General features: G+C 37.8%; 1 protein-coding gene across 4 annotated transcripts in view; it reads left to right on the top strand.

The window, feature by feature from the left end:
- Nucleotides 1-17,986, top strand: part of LOC148644099 (LIM/homeobox protein Lhx2) — a 28,742-nt gene extending 10,756 nt beyond the window's left edge. Inside the window, exons 1-6 of one of the 4 annotated variants that reach the window (XM_088614750.1) lie at nucleotides 1,412-2,189; nucleotides 3,087-3,211; nucleotides 5,092-5,294; nucleotides 5,997-6,379; nucleotides 15,673-15,878; nucleotides 17,380-17,986. In XM_088614750.1, coding sequence (XP_088470876.1) covers nucleotides 3,092-3,211; nucleotides 5,092-5,294; nucleotides 5,997-6,379; nucleotides 15,673-15,878; nucleotides 17,380-17,670 — 1,203 coding nt within the window. In that variant the 5' untranslated portion in view covers nucleotides 1,412-2,189; nucleotides 3,087-3,091 and the 3' untranslated portion in view covers nucleotides 17,671-17,986. The other 3 variants (XM_088614747.1, XM_088614748.1, XM_088614749.1) reach the window with 3 other exon arrangements.
- Nucleotides 17,987-18,417: the final 431 nt, after the last annotated feature.

Here is an 18,417-nt window from a genome sequence, read left to right as displayed (position 1 = left end):
ATATCTGCCGATCGTTTGTTGTCATGAGAGACGAATTAAGAGTAATTAACGTTAACACGTTATATGGTTCGATGATCCTTTTTTAAATTTGATTGGTTAATGTAAATAAATAAAACCCGAGTTTTCTTGTCCTTTTGATAAACACATAGGGCTGCCACTACAATATTACACACCGCGGAATATACAGAATACAAGAGCTAAAATAACCAACAACAGGCGACGGACGCAGGCTGTGTATTTAAGATAAAACTATACACAATTGCAGGTGAAACAACATCTTTCTCCCTACCTACATTCATTAATGAATGAGTTTGTTCAGGTAGAAACGTACCTGGTCCAATTAATGTTAATGTAGCTTCAATTTGTAGTAATTGTATGCCCCGGCCTACAATGCTCTGAAGGGGTGAAAAATTAGAAGGTTCATTCGCCTCCATCACATTTCCTTAAAATACAGTATTAAAATGCCCTTTTCTTTGTTTTCTGTGGCAGTACCTTGGCAAACAGTCTTGTGGGAATGCTTCAGTCTTTTTCATTATCTGTGTGGACAAACTGTAGCTATTAGCATTAGTCAATTGATTGTACAGCGTCACACGCAAACAACACACCAGTTAATTTAGCATCCACGGGAGCCTAGCCTTTTACAATAAATGCACATCTGATCGAAAAGTATTAAACTTGTGCGCAGGTGCTGATATCTTGTAAATAAAACGTCATACGCAATATTGTCCCATTTGTTTTAAATACCGCACACGCACATCTCTTAAATGAGCGTTGTGTGGCACACGAACAATAGGGAATATACTGAACTGTTATACTGTAGCTGGAACTATGTATGTTTTTAAGAAAATACTTATTTTTGTGGGTATATTATATAACAGGCTTAAACTAAGTAATGAAAAAAATAGCATGATTGCATCGTGCAGCTATTATCGGTGAAATGACAGGTAAGCTATTAATTCAAATTAATAGTTTCCCTGAATTAATCTCAATTAAAAAAATGCAAGGGGTGTGTCTAGACAGGGTCATTGCCATCACTAGTTATTATGTTGGCTTTTTATTTCAGCTGTAGCACTTAAACTGTTTTTAATAATACATGTTGCCGTATTCAGGTGCTCAGTCTTAATCTTTGAATGCAGTTAGTCCTTCCTGACCGAAAGAAGACGGGGGGCTTATTAGTTTTTCCCCCTCCTCGTGAAAAAAAAATCTCGGATTTTACAAATGCCATTACCAGAAGAAGAAAAAAATCTTCGAATTTGCTCCAAAAAACGGCTAGCGCAAGACGTACAAAGGGAACAACCCACATGAAGTTATGTACCTCCTCCCCTCCCCCCCGTCCCCAACAAACTCCCCTAAAAACAATTGATTGGTCGTGTTATCCGAGACGCTGCCTCCTTACGCCAGCGTAGGGACATTTCCCCCACGCAGAGAAGAATTCAATAACTGCATAACTATGCTGATGCTGTTTTGATCGTTCAATTTTCAATAGACGCTGGACCCGGCGAGGGCAAAGAGAGTGGCTGGACAGTATTACAGTGTTCTCCTGGATGGTATTTCTACATGTAGACCTGTGCGTAAAAAGCGAGCGCTGGGTCGCATTTCTAAGGTCGGGACCAATGAAGACTTGAGTGTGAGAAATTGGGAAGCCACACCTGTGACGTGCCTACCCGTCCTTTCGTGCAATTGCGCTCTGCTTCTTCTGGGCCACCCAAAACAGACGACTAAACTTGCCATTCGGTTTACCTTCTTGTGCGCGAACGACAAAATAACCGTGCACTTTCCGCCGTTCCGGGGTCCTGAAGAAGACGGGGGGAAGAAAGTGGAGGAACGTCGGGGAGGAACACAGATTTAAGGACCAAAAACCCGAATGGGGGCAGAATGGTTTCACGGAAAGTAGACTTTGACTTTAAATCTGCGGCGTTTCAGCACGTTGCTATAATAAGAATTTGGTGACGTTTGGGAGCCAATAGCAGAGCCGAGGGGGGCGTGACGTAGGGTCCCTGTAGAAAAGGCGCGGAGTGTAGCGCACATCGGGAGACCACAGTTGAGGAATAAGGCTTGGAGACCGCAGCTAATCTTGAAGAGGATTATACAAACTGAATGTATAGACAACTCCTCCTCCTCAATTACTTACACACAGCTCTGCTGGCAGGAGAAAAAACTTCTTAAGAAAACAACAGCTCCTTTAAGAGGTCCGCAGTCTGAGAACCAAGATCTGATACTGCTTTTATGGTTTTTTTAAAAAAAAAATAAGCCTCGATTTAAAAAACACACAAATTTACAGCAAAGTGCGTTGAGCTTTGCATCAGATCAATTTGTGTTTTTTTTTCCTTGCTGCGTTAACGAATTTGCAGCAAAACTAGTGTCTAAGTCAAGAAGATGCGCTCTTCATCTGTACGTCTTTAAGGCTTTGCTTTATTTATTTCTTTTTCCTGTTGTTTTGGGGACATTTCTAGTAACGCCAGAAACCTTTCGTTGCAGTGCTGTCGTGATATTTTTTTTTCAGTTGTGAATGGTTAGATTTTTTTTTTCGTTGAGTGGCCTTTCTCTTGATGTTTATTTCTACCTTATTCGATTCAAAAGTGTGTCCGTAAAACACGTTTTTGATAAGACAGCGAATACTTCTGGAGAGATTCGCGAAATCGGTGCCCTGTTCTGCATCTGTTGTAATTTTTCAGCGCTGACATCTTTTTATTGCCCTCTTCAGTACTCGTTGATTGTAAATTTGCTGCTCCTTTTCCTTTTTTTTTCCCGAGCAAGAGAAGGAAACAACTTGTGTTCTGTGCAGCGAAATTTAAACAGTTGCTGAGACAGAACAAAGGCGTATGATTAGCACGGGGGGATTGTGGTGTTAACGAATGCATTGCATTCGTCGTTGCTAAAATTATTTTTAAGCAAACGATGCAAATGGTAAAATACATGTATATATTTCCCCATTTTTATTTCTTTTTGCTTGATGTTTTCTGACCTGGGAGTTTGCAATGAAAAGGCAGGACAGAATGAGGTTTGCCGGGGCTAGGTTTGCGTCTTGCGGAAATTTGGGGGTTGCAGATCTGAAGAAAACACGTGTAATTTTCGTCCTTCAGCAGCAAAGATGCTTTTCCACGGCCTCCCCGGAGGCGAGATGCACGGAGTCATTGACGAAATGGACCGAAGAGGAAAAGGCGATTCAGCAGCTATCAGCTCAGCAATAGATATGGGAGAAACCGAAACGGTAGGCGTGTGAGTGTGTGGAGCTGTGGGTTAAGGCCGAGGCGACGCTCATTTTAAAAGCACGGAGTTCAGTGAAATTTAGTTTAATTTAATTTAAAAACATACAACATTTAGCAGGCTACAGGGGGGGCAGCAAATTATCTGTACCAGTAAGGAACACAGGCTAAATAACGAAGAGGTTTTCTTAGCTGAAAGATAGTTACCCTTATAACACTAGCAGTTGTTGTGAGATAAACTGATTTAGCACTTGGAAAACGCTACATTCTTCGATTTCGTTTTATTCTTTGATGTGCGTGTGAAAACCTTGCAAATAGGTATCGTTTCAGCAAAAATGATGAGAGAGATGTGTCAGATCACACAGAGAGATAATCAATGTGTATCTTCTTTATGCCTCTTTAAAAGGGAATTACATTTTAATTAGATTTTTGTTTCTTCACGCGGTTACAGGTTTTTCAGATTCGCTCTTAGTCTAATGCGAATTGAACTGATGTGGTCAATTACACTTTTAATTCAAAGCTGAGCCTCACAATATTTAGAAACAAGCGAAGATCCGAGTCTTTGCCCAATTTAGAAGGCAATCTCTTTATATAATCTTAACGAGATTGCTACTAATGGTTATTACAGTAAATTTATGTTCGATATTTTTGATACATATATACAATCATATGAAAGGTCCTATTAGAATTAAGGAATTAGACGCATTTTTAATATTTCAGTAACATATCTTTAGAAAAAAAAGGTTAATTATAATTTTGGATTGTTGAAAATTGCAATAACCCGTTTTAATGTTTAAATCCTGTTTTGTTATTTTATCACAGTGCACACTAGGTAAATAGTTGTTCTGCTTCCTGCTTATCAATTGTATGTGAAATGTCCTCAAATTAAGGAAATTATATATTTATTCTAAACATATGCTATAACTGGTCTTTTATAAAATATATTATATTCCCGATCATGGAAATTGCGTGTTATTAGGTGTAGTTTCGTATTTTTGAAATCATACCTATACCTCTTGTTGCTTGTGTTTAGATTAATTTCTGTAATTGGCTGTTTATGATTTTTGACTAAGCACTGTGGCAAAAAAAAAGTCTATTTTATGTTTATAGTTTAGAATGAGGCCACATTGCATTATGTAATACATGGTTTTGTTAACATTAAATTTTTACTACTTACAACTACCTTTCCCAACTCCACCGTGTGAACATTACCCTGATACAAAAAGACGTTTTTTTTCATTTTTTAAAACTTGTTTCATTAACTTTGATTTCATTGTTATGTTACGCGCCTGCTTCATTTACACTAAGCGTTTTGTTTGAGAAACTTACTTTCCGAAAAAATAAATAAATCATTTTCTAGTTGTAGGCATGTTTATGGAGAGATGTCTACCTCTCAAATTATCCTCTGTTTGCGACGCTTTGCTCTACAGACTTTGCAAGAGTTCTGCTAAATATGTTAACGGTATAAATTACAGTACAGTGAACTACGTTTTATAGATTTTCATCGTATGAGTCATAAACCGCTCAAAAATGACACAATTTCAGGGCTACAAGTTTTAAACAGTTCGAATTACAGTCATATTATTTTAAGTCACAGACCCTTTTTTCTGTAGCACCACGAATTCGGGAGGATTTTCCTTCTGAGCAACTTACAAGACGTGAGCGATAGCCTTATTTAACGGCCATCCAGCACGACATCGTTTCAAGCAACAGATTGCAGCAGTTTACAATGCGCTAACGAGAGTCTAAAGGTGGCGTGTGTTAAATTTTACGGTTTTTAGGCTTCAATATGTCAAATATTGAAAAGAGACAGCGTCGGTTTTTCTGTGTATTATTTTGCACATCTCAGTGGTGTGGGTAAAAGAGTGTTTTCTTTCCTTTTCAGAACATGCCCTCGATAAGTAGCGACCGGGTCGCTCTGTGTGCTGGGTGCGGAGGGAAGATTTCGGACCGTTATTACCTGCTAGCTGTGGACAAACAATGGCACATGCGCTGTTTGAAATGCTGTGAATGTAAACTCAACCTGGAATCCGAGCTCACCTGTTTTAGCAAAGACGGCAGCATTTACTGCAAAGAGGATTATTATAGGTAAAGTTAATTTCGAAATCCTATTATTTGAGATGACTTCACACTCGACTACAGTGCCGACTTGGAAAGCTAAGAATTGGAAACACAGGCGGTCGAAGCCGAGGAGATATTGGAAAGCAACCCAAAATGTAAACCTGATTCATTGATTTGTTCGTGTTTAGGGACGTTAAGAGAGATTTTTGGTAACGGAGATGATCCTATGTCATTACACAGGGGGGAAAAAACATAACTCATTGGGGAGCATTGATATGGGAAGGTAACTGTAACAAGATAATAAAAACAAAAACAAATTTCGTTTGCGATAATTGTCAGAAGGACTACAAAACCTGCCATTTAATTAAATGCACGTGTCTGATAGATGGAAGATATTTTTTAGCCTCGTCTATCTAAATATTGTCTGTACTAAAGTGAGCTTCGAAGCGAAACCTTTTTGGCAGAGGTTGAGATCACCAGGAAACTGTTATTGTTAGAAATGTGGTAAGTGTGCAGGACATCTGATGTCGCCCTGACACCACGAACTCTGGGTAAACTGCTCGGAAGGTTCGGAACAAGTGAACACAGACGTGGGCAGTAGTTTCGTGGTGTCTGGGGGAAGGGTCTGTGCTTTGAATACAGACTTATCCAAACACACTCTGCCTCTCCAAAATGCCAAATTCGTGAAATTTTATGAGTGTTGCTGACACGCAGTCCTTTCTTACACAGGAGGTTTTCGGTGCAAAGGTGTGCCCGGTGCCACCTGGGGATTTCCGCCTCAGAAATGGTGATGAGGGCACGGGATTTGGTGTACCACCTGAACTGCTTCACCTGCACGACTTGCAACAAAATGCTGACCACCGGCGACCACTTTGGCATGAAGGACAACCTGGTCTACTGCCGGCTCCACTTTGAGACACTCATTCAGGGGGAATACCAGGCTCATTTCAATCACACGGATGTAGCTTCGAATAAAGGTGGGGGACTCGGATCAGGGACGGGCAATTCGCTTGGACTGCCCTATTACAACGGCGTGGGTACCGTCCAAAAAGGCCGGCCTAGGAAGAGAAAAAGTCCCGGACCTGGCTCAGATCTAGCCGCTTACAACGCAGGTAGGACACGTTATTGTTTTCTTTTCGGGAGCTTTTTTTTTTTAATATACTCGATTTAAGGGAATATGTTTTCTTACAGAATAGCTGAAACCGGACAGCTGAACGAAGTTAAAAACAGGTGGCCAGGGTTCTTGACTTCCAAAGTGCGTAAAGGTGACAAGTCAGTTTAGTGGTAAACATCCTGGCGCGCCAATACAACCCTATTCGAGCCTAATGTTGCCTTTCACATAATTGAAAACTATTCGGGAATGGCTGTCCGGCACAATAATGCATTGCTTTAATATAATTGGATATAATCTTGCGTGCCTTGGTTTTATTTGAACGCGACGTTTTAGAGAACTTAGCGGGCCACCTGTGACTTAGGATAATAACGACACCTTTGAGTTCTGCCGCAAACAGGCAAACACTTCGTAGAGGAATAAAAGTGGTAAATTACACAAATACGCGTACTGACGTTTTAAACAATCTAGCACATTTCAAAAGAGCCGTTTTTGCTCACAAGAGGTGGGGAATGTTCATTAATATAAAATATCCCTTTAGCAGGAAAGGAATATTGAGCAAGGTTCCTGTTCAAATGTAAAATGAACAGCGATAAAGTGAACATTTATGGCATTAGTGGCCAACATAAATCTATAGAAAAAGCGGTGAGCAGAGATATAGATTTATTTTCCTTTTGACAAAAAATAACAGTAGGTCAGGAATATTGGTGTTTCCAGTTTCTTTTTGTTTTCCATTGGTTGGCCGTTTTCTAGACGTTTATGGATTACAACTATACTGCATCGTGAAACGCCCATTTTAATTAAAAAAACACTCTTTTACAGCAGCTCAGATTAAGAGGCGCTACACTTTCTGCAGCTCGGATTTTCAACATGCGACTCGAGGCTTAATTTGAGTAGCAGGAGCCTGGGGGAGAAAATAAGTAGGCAGTAAAGTATGATCACAGAGGCCGTTGTATATATGAATAAAGGTCCTGAAAATATCCCTAAAGATAAACTGTTATTTTGTTTTCCACCGAGAGAAGGAAATCTGTATATCGATAAAGGAGGAGCTGGGTTTGATGCAGTTGTGTGTGGAGATGTGCCACAGTGGATTATGTGATTGCTAATCAGTACACTATGTTCTATTTTGTACGGAAAGCTCATTAAGCGTTTTTATGACACACGTTCACAGTCCGTATTAAAATTGTATTCAATGCAAACAAAACCGCATGATTCAAAGAGAGAAAGAAGTCTTATTTAAAATTAAACCTGGAGTTTTAAAAAACGAATATTTACTTACTTTCGTTTGCTAGACTCCCACTCAGATATTATTTTCCAATAACAAAACTTGAATTTTGCGGAAAAATCTTTAAGCCTTTTCATTGCAGTTTTCTAAAGCTCTTCACAACCAAATGTCATTAATTTTTTCATCACACGTTCGTTAGCTAAAACCAAAGTACAATATTGAGTGTCTGGCGGCCAGGCCTTGTGAGAAACATTTTGTTTAAGTTTACCAGTGATTCGTAATAGTAAATGCACTTTCCTTATTTCGCAGAAAAGGAATATCCGGTCAAAAGTCTTGTTAGGGTCTGCTGTATTCTGAGCGAAATTGTGATGCGTCCTGTAATTATTTCATATCTAATCGGTTATTAAATACGGCAGTGTGCATATTGCGGACTCGTGCTAAATATTATGTCATATTCAGTGTAAGACTGGAAAACAGTATAACCGTACCGTTTTTTAACTTATTGAATGTTGTAAAATTCTGCCTCTGTTAAAATTACAGTATTGTATATCAGAACTGAAAAGAAAATAAACCAATTCGAATTAGATACTTTAACTTGCATTGCATATTACGATGGAAATAATCACTATGTAAATAATTCGAATGTTCTAATTACATTTTGGGGTAATTATCTGAAAGGCTAAGGATTTCCCTTTAAAATGATTGGCTTCGTCTTTCAGACAGAAAGTTGCCTCATTTCAAATGCGGCTCACAGCTAATTTTACCCGTGCTTCTGAATTCAACACCGTAAGAAATACAGCGAGAAAGCGTTCGGTGGACCTCATTGTGCTACTGAAATGTTAAATAATTAAAAAAAAAATATCCCTTCTCATTAGTAAGGAAATATCCAAATACGATATAATCTCGATAGTTTGAAATCGTGTAATTCTAAAAAAAAAAAGCACTGAAGAAATAAAGATAAACAGTAGCGATCACTAAAATATTTGAAACCAGTACGTCGCTTAAGAATATCTCCATGTATTTTATTTCTCATGAATAGGGGTAGAAGCCCTACACGACTCACCTGAGAGGAGGGCTGGGTTGTAGGGGTGGGGCAAAGGTGGTGTACTGCTTGACTTTAGCGGCCTTCTTGCCGAGATGCTTCGCTGGTCCGAAAACCAAGTTTAATTCATCAAAAAGGGACACACGGAGCACCTAAAGTAGAAAATTCGAGCTCAAATAATTAGCGCTGCACAGAGTCCCCACCCCCCCAAAAAAAAGGATTTCGCGTAGTTTGGTGTCTTTCCTTATGACCGTAATGACTGAGAGCAAAATAAGACAAGAATGTGACGTACTAAGTTTACTGTCTGCTTCACAAGAAATGTTTCACACAGAAACTATTGTATTAGCATCATTTAACGTTGAGCAGCGTTTAACCGAACACGCCCGTGAGGCCTGTATTCTGTGTAGCTTTGTTAAGAAAATGGTAATACGGTAAAGTCCATCGCTAATACGCTTCCATTCGTGTTTTTGTGAGCACGTTGCGTCGCTTTGTTCGTTACAAAACATTTTTGGAAAAGCCACTTTCTGAAATTAAAACGCGTCAAATGGATGTCTGGAACCGGTGCTCTCATTTATTCTGAATGATAGAGTGGGGTCTGGTTAAGTCTTTCCCCTTTTCGCCAATGGCCAGACGGAACTTTCCCCGTCACCAATATTTCAGAGATTCTGGAGAACTGTAGAGGACTGTTACAAAATGGCAATCCGGAACATGCTACGACCCTATTCCTCCTCCATAGTTTCAACTCAGGCCCATTCTTGGCCACGCAAGTCCCAGTGTGTCAGGGGAGGCGATCTGGAGAATTTTAGACGAGGATGGAGGCTGACAAGTGGAAAATGGCTCAGATGGAAGCCGGAACTTCAAAAAGACTTCTTTTTTTTTTTTAAAAAAAAAGAGGGCTCCTGTGATCATAATTTCTTTTTCACTTGTTGAATTGCAGTTTGATGGGTTTTTTAGGTCAGTAAATCAATGTCGGGAAGCTTGTTGAACACACGAGCACCTGTACAGAATCCTGAATAAAATACTCCCTCAGAGAATTCGAGAGAAAACCTCCCACAGTCAAGAATATTTTATCCTCTCCCATATGAAGGATTTCGAGATAGCAGCCGTATTATAACGGGCAAGCAGTCGGGGAACTAACGTAGCTACAGAATGTTCATAAAAGAAAGAAAAAAACGTCCTGAAAACGTTTAGCTTTGATTTCAACTTAGCCTTTAAGGATGTCTTTAGTGCATACCTACATATCTATAAAACACTATATTGTGCAAATTGTAATAAACATAGACCATGACATTAAATGATAATAAACATAGGCCTATAGCGCCAAAACATTACAAAACGTTAAGCAAAAGAGGGCTATTCAGTAGTAAGAATTGCGTTTAGCAGAAACTGAGGCTGGCTTCGTCTACACTCCATTATCACATTATATGATGGTATTGAAGGCAATTCAAATAACAGAAACGACCTTTTGGCACATTGGCTACATGAATGAGTTCTTCAAGCAAAGCAAAAACAAGGAAAGGTCGCAAGTCTGAGTTTGAAAGTCACTTGCAAATTGCAAAGGTAAAAGCTGACGATCAGCGATTACTTTTTTATTTATTTAAGATAAAATAACATATACCATATGTACATATATACAATATATTGTATTTAAATCATATTTAAATACAATAATACATCTAAAGAGGACACCAATTAATATTTCCTTTACTATCAAAGCAGCTTTGCTTTTTAAATGAGGAAAGGCTTTGTTTTAAAAAACACTTTATTAATATATTGGCCTGTTTACTTAGGTGCGAAGCTCCTAGTTGTTAAATATATACATTATACTTTTAAATGAATAACCCAACTCATTGTTTATTAACTTAAGGAATAAGCCATCTCAGCTATAATATTATTAAAAATACGCATAGCTATGTTAATTACTGGATAACTGGATGATAACTACAAGTCTCTTGTCAATAAGATCGTTAGTTTGAAACGTTTTGTTATACCGTGCCTGCCTTTAAACCCAGCTGAATACATTTACTTGAAAAGAACAAATACAGATCAAAGTGCTTCTTGCACCTCCATTAGAAAATTAACAGCGAGCGTTTGCTTACTTCTGCATCATTATGTAGTAACTAGCCTTGATGCTAAACACTCAGTAATTGACCAGGCCTATAATTACTGTAGGTATGAGGAAGGCTTGATTTAACTCGCTGTTGCAAGCCGTGTTTTTAGATTTTTTAACAGTTCGAGCAAATAGGTGCTAGATTTGCCACCACATTAACGAGACTGGCTTCTCTTAACCGAAGTCTTTCAGAAAAAGACAAAGTAAAGGACAGAAGTGGAAACTATTTACATGCTTTGGAGCTCTGCTGTCCCCTTGAGGTACAGATCAGTATGGCATTCTATAGAAAGACATTCGAAGAGCTCAACAGCTCCAGGAGGTACGTCACTGGCTACTCCTAGATGGAAAAAAAAAAACAGGAATATACTTTGTGTAATCTGTGTAATCGAATTTAAGGTCTTTATTGCGTACTTTTAGCTGCTCTCTCATCAAATGACCTACTTCTTTGCAGACTTACATCTTTCCGTGAGACGATGAACTGCATTAAGTTTTTTTTTCTTGGTAGTTCGAAAGAAATATCTCTCCGTGAAACTGTGAGCTGTATAAATGATCACAAAAAAGATTTGGCTTGCTTAACAACAACAACAACAACAACAACAACAACAACAACAACAACAACAACAACAACAAATTAAAGAACAATGTAAATTTACTTTTCCATCTTCAAATGCTCAACAACTTTTCTGGCAGAAGATATTCTCTTATCTCTCCTGTGGATCCGCTAAATGCTCCATCGCTCAATCCACCTGCCCAGATATGTTTTCCACGGGTTTTCAGTGGATACTCTAGGAAGACTGTCATTAAAAAAATTTGTGTGATGTCAATACACTTTATTACACACAAAACTTCCATTTGCTATTAAATACCTCGTTATTAGTCTACCTAAACCGCTCATCATTACACCATGATTATGTTAAGTCAATGATAACAGTAATAAAGCGTGCCACAGATTAATGCGATCCTAAATTGTATATTAGAGATTTGGTTATGTCCTTTGCCAGATTAAACGCTTTTCTTTTTAGTCGCGAAAGGGTGTATTTATGTACAGTATGTGGACACGCATATGACACGGAATTATGTTTTAAGAAGAGTTTATTTGCTGAAAATGTTTTTGGTATATTCGATTAATAATAGAGAAAATCCAGATTTTCTGTGGTTCTTTATGTGGGACATTGAATTTATTTAGTTTAATCTTCTGCTGTGTCCGTTGCAGTGTTTAATTTATAATCTTAAATGTTTAAATCGCGACAGTTTTCAGGCTGCCGAAGGTGAAAACTAGCAAGATTTCGCAGTGTAATACTTAGTGAACTAAAACTGAAGTATGGGTCACAAATTAGGAAAGCAAACGTTTTCTAATAAGCCATAAACATTACATAAGAAAATTTCCTGCGGTACTTTAAAAATCGTTTAATTAGAATTCTGCTTATGAGGGGCTTAGGCTTATTAATATACTGGAACGTGTAAAAGTAAAAACTATTCCAAGCACCTACATACAGTAAAACATCATATCTTTATTATTAAAAATAGCACTCATTACAACCGAAATATCTGGTATTAACAACACGGATTGGATTTGGTCATTTTCAATGAATGTATTGCTCTTTCATTTCGTAACGACTAATTCTTGAGAAATCGAAGTTGTAAAATGCGTTGCTTTATAAAGAACAGGAACAGAAAGAAGCAACGTCAGAAATCGGGTAATATTTAAATATCTTAAATTGTGCCCAGTTTCTAGCAATGCTAAATAAATCATTATGTTTAATAAAATGAGTTTAAAAATAATTCGAACGGGGGCAGAAGTGCAAACTAAACAAAACCATGACTAGTGTAGTAACATTAAAAGCTGCATTGAAAATCAAATTATCACCACTTCATAAACATTGCACTATTGCGCTCCATTTCTTACGAAGTAAAACTGCTATAAACTGAAAAGAAGCATTTTCCCATAACATTTGTCTTCTATGGGCAGTCAACAGAGAATCCTATTGTTTTTAACCTTAAATGTTAAGATGCTCTGACTGTCAGCCCTTCCAGTCCTGATAATGTCTTATTGTACTGTATGTCGGTGGCAGACAGTGCTGGTTGTCAACAATCCATAATCCAGTATATATTACAAGTATCTTGAAATTATCAATGAGTAAATATGTATGTGTGTTTTTTTTTTACCAGGCGAAGTATTAGTTACTTGATAGAGATGGGAATTGGAGGACAGGAATTGCTCTCCTCGCTTTGTAACTCCTGCTTTAGAAGTTTCTGAGGAAGCACTAGGCTTCAAGATACCGTGTCTTTTCAAGTTTCACTTTTTAAAATGCACACCGGCAAAATTAATTCTATCCAGCTCAACGTGTACCCTAATGGTAATACGTGTTCTCTTAGAGATTTTGAGTAGCGTCATGTTTAATCAAAAGCAGGTTTTTAACCTCACGATCAATTGGCATCTTATGTTTGACAAGCTAGATTGGTCCAATGGGCAGTAGTGATGGGCATCTTTACTTTTAAATACAGGATATTAACAAAACAAAAAATACATTTTTCACTGATGTTTATACGCCCTAAAACATATCCGAAAGTACTTTTATATATGCTTTTGTTATGCTATTCGTGCATTTTACTGGAATAGTGGATTTTTGTGCTAGGATTGATAATAGAAAGCATTAACAGTCTTTGTTTTTAGAATTGAAGGAGCTAACATTTTTATGAGTGGTTTCATAATCTGCATAATCTGAATTACAGAAAGAAAATAGTTAAAGGCTGTATCAGCCTTTGAGACAAATTAAATAATAATGATTGTCCTCCATACTTATGAATATGTGCATTTTACAGGTACAAAATCATGAACTGAAATTCTGTAACCAGTTTCACAGACAAGACTACTATTTCGCTTATGTAATTTATAACAGAATTCTTCTGACAAAGAACATATGAACCTAAAAATTGGTCAAAAGCTATCATGCGATGATGAGATATCATTGCACTTTGATGAGTTTTAAAAATCATGCTTTCAGCAACACAAGTATTGGCAATAGCCTATGATAATATACACCCTGGAGTATGTAACGATGCAATGGCTATGAAGGCAATTTACCAAAAATACAAGGTGTTTACTTACAAGGTAATTTTAGTGAAAATGTACAGTTCTGAATCAGAGGAACTATATACAAGATTAATAAGTAAGAGAAACTGATTAATCCTATAACGTAGTAAAGATAGACTTTTCAAATTGGAATAAAGAATGCGGTTCTGCACCTTGGACAGAATTGGATTATTATGGGTGTGCCTTTGCACAGCCCAGTGACATGAGGAGGAAGAAAGTCTTTGCCTTTACGTAGTGGATTGTTTTCCATTCGACTTTTCTTTTTCATCTCATGTATGTACATTTCCCGGGTCACACGTAGGCATGTTGATTTATATCGTCACTGTAGTCATCAAAGTACACTACATGTGAACTTTCTCAATCAAATATTCTTTAAAAACGTAAATTGCTCATGTTAGTTGTGGGATCCAAGTAATAACATTAATTTTTGTTAACTCCTCTGCATTGTGATGAGTATGTGCAACGCAAACGCTACTCTTCAGTGACTAGCAACACATGGGGTTTGGGAAATTTGGAAAATCTGCCTTTGGAATTAATCCAATATTATGGAGTTTCTTCAAAGCTAATATCAGATATAAATGTTGTCTATGGCTCCAGTAATGAGCTGTTACTCATTAGATATGTTATTAGATTGAATTACTTGTTATGGAGAACTAAACGAAACCTGAAGAGAACAGATTTAAGAAAAACAGGCCCAAAACAAACACATTTTCAGTTTTTTTTTACATTTCTAAGGCTTCCATATCAATCCAAGGCACTCTATCCTTGCAGCATAACTTCTCAGTTTACAGTATTCATTGGAGGGGTTCAGATATGGGAAAATGAACACACCACAGTTGGCTTTTCTGGGTTATACTGCAGTGGAGGTGGATTTCTGACAGCAAAATAAAATAAAAACACTGCAAAATGCACTGCAGGAAAACAGTTTTTGGTTAAAATATATAGGGATTTTATAAGAATCTGAAACAACAAAATTGTGGCCCTGTCTTTTTAGTTGCATACGTGAAGGCTCTGCTTGTGCTCCTGAGGCAAAAATACGACATGAATCAATGAAAATCTGTTCTAGCATACTTATACTGTGTGTTCACTAATACAAGCCATAGTTTGGATGTTTCTACCTTTGATTTTAACCCAATCCGATCTATTAGGCAAACGAGAAACACAAGAGAATGGTTATGTGCATTACTGAAAAGCTTTGTTGAAATAAAATTCATAAAAAATCATCGTTAAGCTACAGTGTTTAGTGCAGTAGTTTGCCCTAACAATGTAGGCGATTCTTAAATCAATTAAATAGTAAAAACAGGAGAGTGGAAATAGACCAGCAACGTGATACTCACAGTTCTGAAAGGACAAATGATTACCATATCGCATAGGATTTGGAACATTAAAGTTTAACCAAATCAAACCAAATATACATTTTGTAACTCCCAGGCATCATTGAGTTTTGAGTGATATAAGGGTAATAAAATGTCATTTTTAAAAAATCATTAGATGAAGAAATGCAATTGACCCCCCCCCATAGTTCAAGTTAAGAATTTCTAATGTTAGCCCTCAAGAGCAATGACGTCTTCAAGTTTTTATTCAAGTCATGCTCCCATTTAACTAATCGAAGCAATTATCATCTGAGCTATTCATCATTAATATGATTTTTAACCACTGATTGAAGACATGCATAAACCCTGAAGGATTAGGCCTGTCCAGTCTAATCCTGTTGCGGTGGACAACAAGATTAGAATCACTGCTCTGCTTGGACTTTTTGCATTCAGCATTAGGACCTGAGAATGAGTTGTTGACCTGCAACACTCTTTATGTTGACTTCCTAGCTCTGAGCTGTAACGAGAACGATGGCGATCACTTGGACCGCGACACACAGTACACCTCAAACCAGAAGACGAAGCGGATGAGGACTTCCTTTAAACATCACCAGCTGAGGACCATGAAATCTTACTTTGCCATTAATCACAACCCCGACGCAAAGGACTTAAAGCAGCTAGCACAAAAAACAGGCCTTACGAAACGAGTTCTACAGGTGAGACCTTAATGTTCAAGCTTCAGGTGTTCTCATTGGGTGTTTGAGTTCTAACGGATGTTTTATTGCAACAGCATCACATGGTCAGGGTTGATCATTATCAATGGCTATTTACAGGTCAAGATATTTATTCACAGAGCAAATGTGTTCACTTGACTGATTTTCAAAAGTTGGTTAAAAGTTTGCTAATGTCTAAAACGCATTTTGAGTAAATTCACTTATTCATTTTACAAATTCTGATTGACAGCATTTCATCCCGCCTTCCTTTTTTATACCGGTATGACTTGATTGTCAGAGATTCTGACTTCTTCTAAAGGCGATGACATTACCATTAGTAAAATTACCAACTTTATATAACAGTGTAAATACATTTAAATTGGCAGCCTTGATTATTCTGCTTGTTGTTAAACACGTCTGTTAGCATTCACCCAAATTACCAGGGCTCTGCTGCGTCTTTCGAAGGTAGATTAAAGTGATATCACTGGAGGCGCTTCAAAATAAAACATGCAAACAGACAACACTTAGGATTTAATTACATAGTGAAGTGTGTACGTGGTATTTATGTATATTATGATTGAGAAAAAGTTTACATTAATGAAAGATTTTTTTGACAGTTTGTTAGATGGATAATTTAATTTAATCTTTGAAAGTGTTAGAGAGACGAATCTGTTTTTTTCATTTCCAAATTACGCTGTTAGATACCAGGGGCTTGAGGAATCTGGAATCCCGAAGATTTTCTGTCTCTTTAGCAAATTAGTCTTTTTGTCAATAGCCAAAGGCTGTGGAGAAGGGAGAAATAGGTCTGGTTAAACCTTATTTGGATCATTTTAAACACTTCTCCCAGGTGACGAGCTTAAAGACATAGAAAACCTGCTGGATTCCTGGACCCTGAGACCCAGAGACCCAGAGATGAAACCTCTGGGGCAGCCAGTTCAGACAGAATTTAATATTGGCTGTTTTTCACTAGTGCCTTTTTCAAAAAATCACGAGTAATAAATTAAGACGTGGAGAAGATGGGTAAGAGCAACTTATGAAATGAATTCCAGCTTTGCCATCCTACGGCACATTTTTATTTCTAATATGTAAAAAATGGATGACAAGTGTAAAATCCTGTCCCCTGATACACCGATTTTGCATGGAGACATCCTTTGAAACTGAGAATCGCTCTGAAAGGTTAATCACCTTAATTGCTCACTCAGTTTAAATTAATGCCAAAAATGATATTAGGATTATGCATCCACATCCATTCACATGCTTTACGTCTCCGAATTGGATCTGGAAATCCAGCAAAGTTTCCACACGGAAAGGCACACTGAATTAAAGCTTGAAAATGAAACAAACAAACAAACAAACAAACAAACAAACAAACAAACAAACAAACAAACAAACAAACAAATCAATGCAATCGCTGTGCTGCTGGTTCGCTGTATTTCAAATGTGCTTCTTTGTTTCTCCCAGTTCGCTAACAGTTGGAACAATATCACATTGAATTGGTTTACAGGTTTGGTTTCAAAACGCCCGCGCCAAATTCCGACGGAACCTTTTACGGCAGGAAAACACGGGGGTTGACAAGGCGTCGGACGGCTCGACGCTGCAGGGAGGGACCCCCTCTGGGCCGGCATCCGAAATCTCCAACGCATCCCTGAGCCCCTCCAGCACCCCCACCACCTTAACGGATCTAACGAATCCGACAATGCCTACTGTGACATCGGTTTTGACATCAGTGCCTGGAAGTCTAGAGGTCCACGAGTCCAGAAGCCCCTCGCAAACAACCCTCACGAGTCTTTTCTGATGTCTTGTCTATTTGCAATTCCTATGGAAATATTAAAGAAAAAGAAACAATCCCTAGTTTTATTCCGAGCCTATTTTAGAAATCTTTGTATGAGTGGCAAACAGCCTTACTGTTTGGTTTTGAGAACTGAAGCAACTCATTTGTTTCCCGCGTGTTTACAGACTGAAGAAGACTGAACTGCTCGATCTTGGATATCTATTTTCCAACACAACATTTGTGTAACTGTACAGTTTTGTGGACTGAGTAAGGGAACCAACCATTAAAGGATTATAATGATGACAATAAAGAGCTGGCAAAATAACAATGTAAACCTAAAGACTGTCATGTGCCTTATAAATCATTTTTGCAGTATGCTTTGAGTACTCATACACACTTTCCTTCGGATAATGTTAAAAATAAGATATGATTTCTTTTGAATTCCCCGAAGCGTAAGATTAAGCTTTTTCTTAGACTAGAGACTTCATGTTTGGAGGCCTGCCTGTGTCTGTATGTGTACATTCTTGTCATCCATGGATAAATACTCACACACACTATTTACAAGGATAATTAGTACATAGACGGACTGCAAGATTAAAGGACATCTGGTCACTTAGAACATAAATAATAAATAATTATACTTAAGGTTAATTACATAATACTTATTAATATGTCTGTGTCAAGCACCACACTATCAATCTGCTGATGTTATGCAACTTGATGTCCAACAGGGATGCTCAAACCATTAATATTTTAATACAAAGAACGGCA

Source organism: Lepisosteus platostomus, chromosome 21, assembly GCF_059453375.1.
Source record: "Lepisosteus platostomus isolate fLepPlt1 chromosome 21, fLepPlt1.hap1, whole genome shotgun sequence".
Lineage (NCBI taxonomy): Eukaryota > Metazoa > Chordata > Actinopteri > Semionotiformes > Lepisosteidae > Lepisosteus > Lepisosteus platostomus.
The sequence above is the reverse complement of the archived record's forward strand: the minus strand, read 5'-3'. Positions and strand labels throughout refer to the sequence as shown.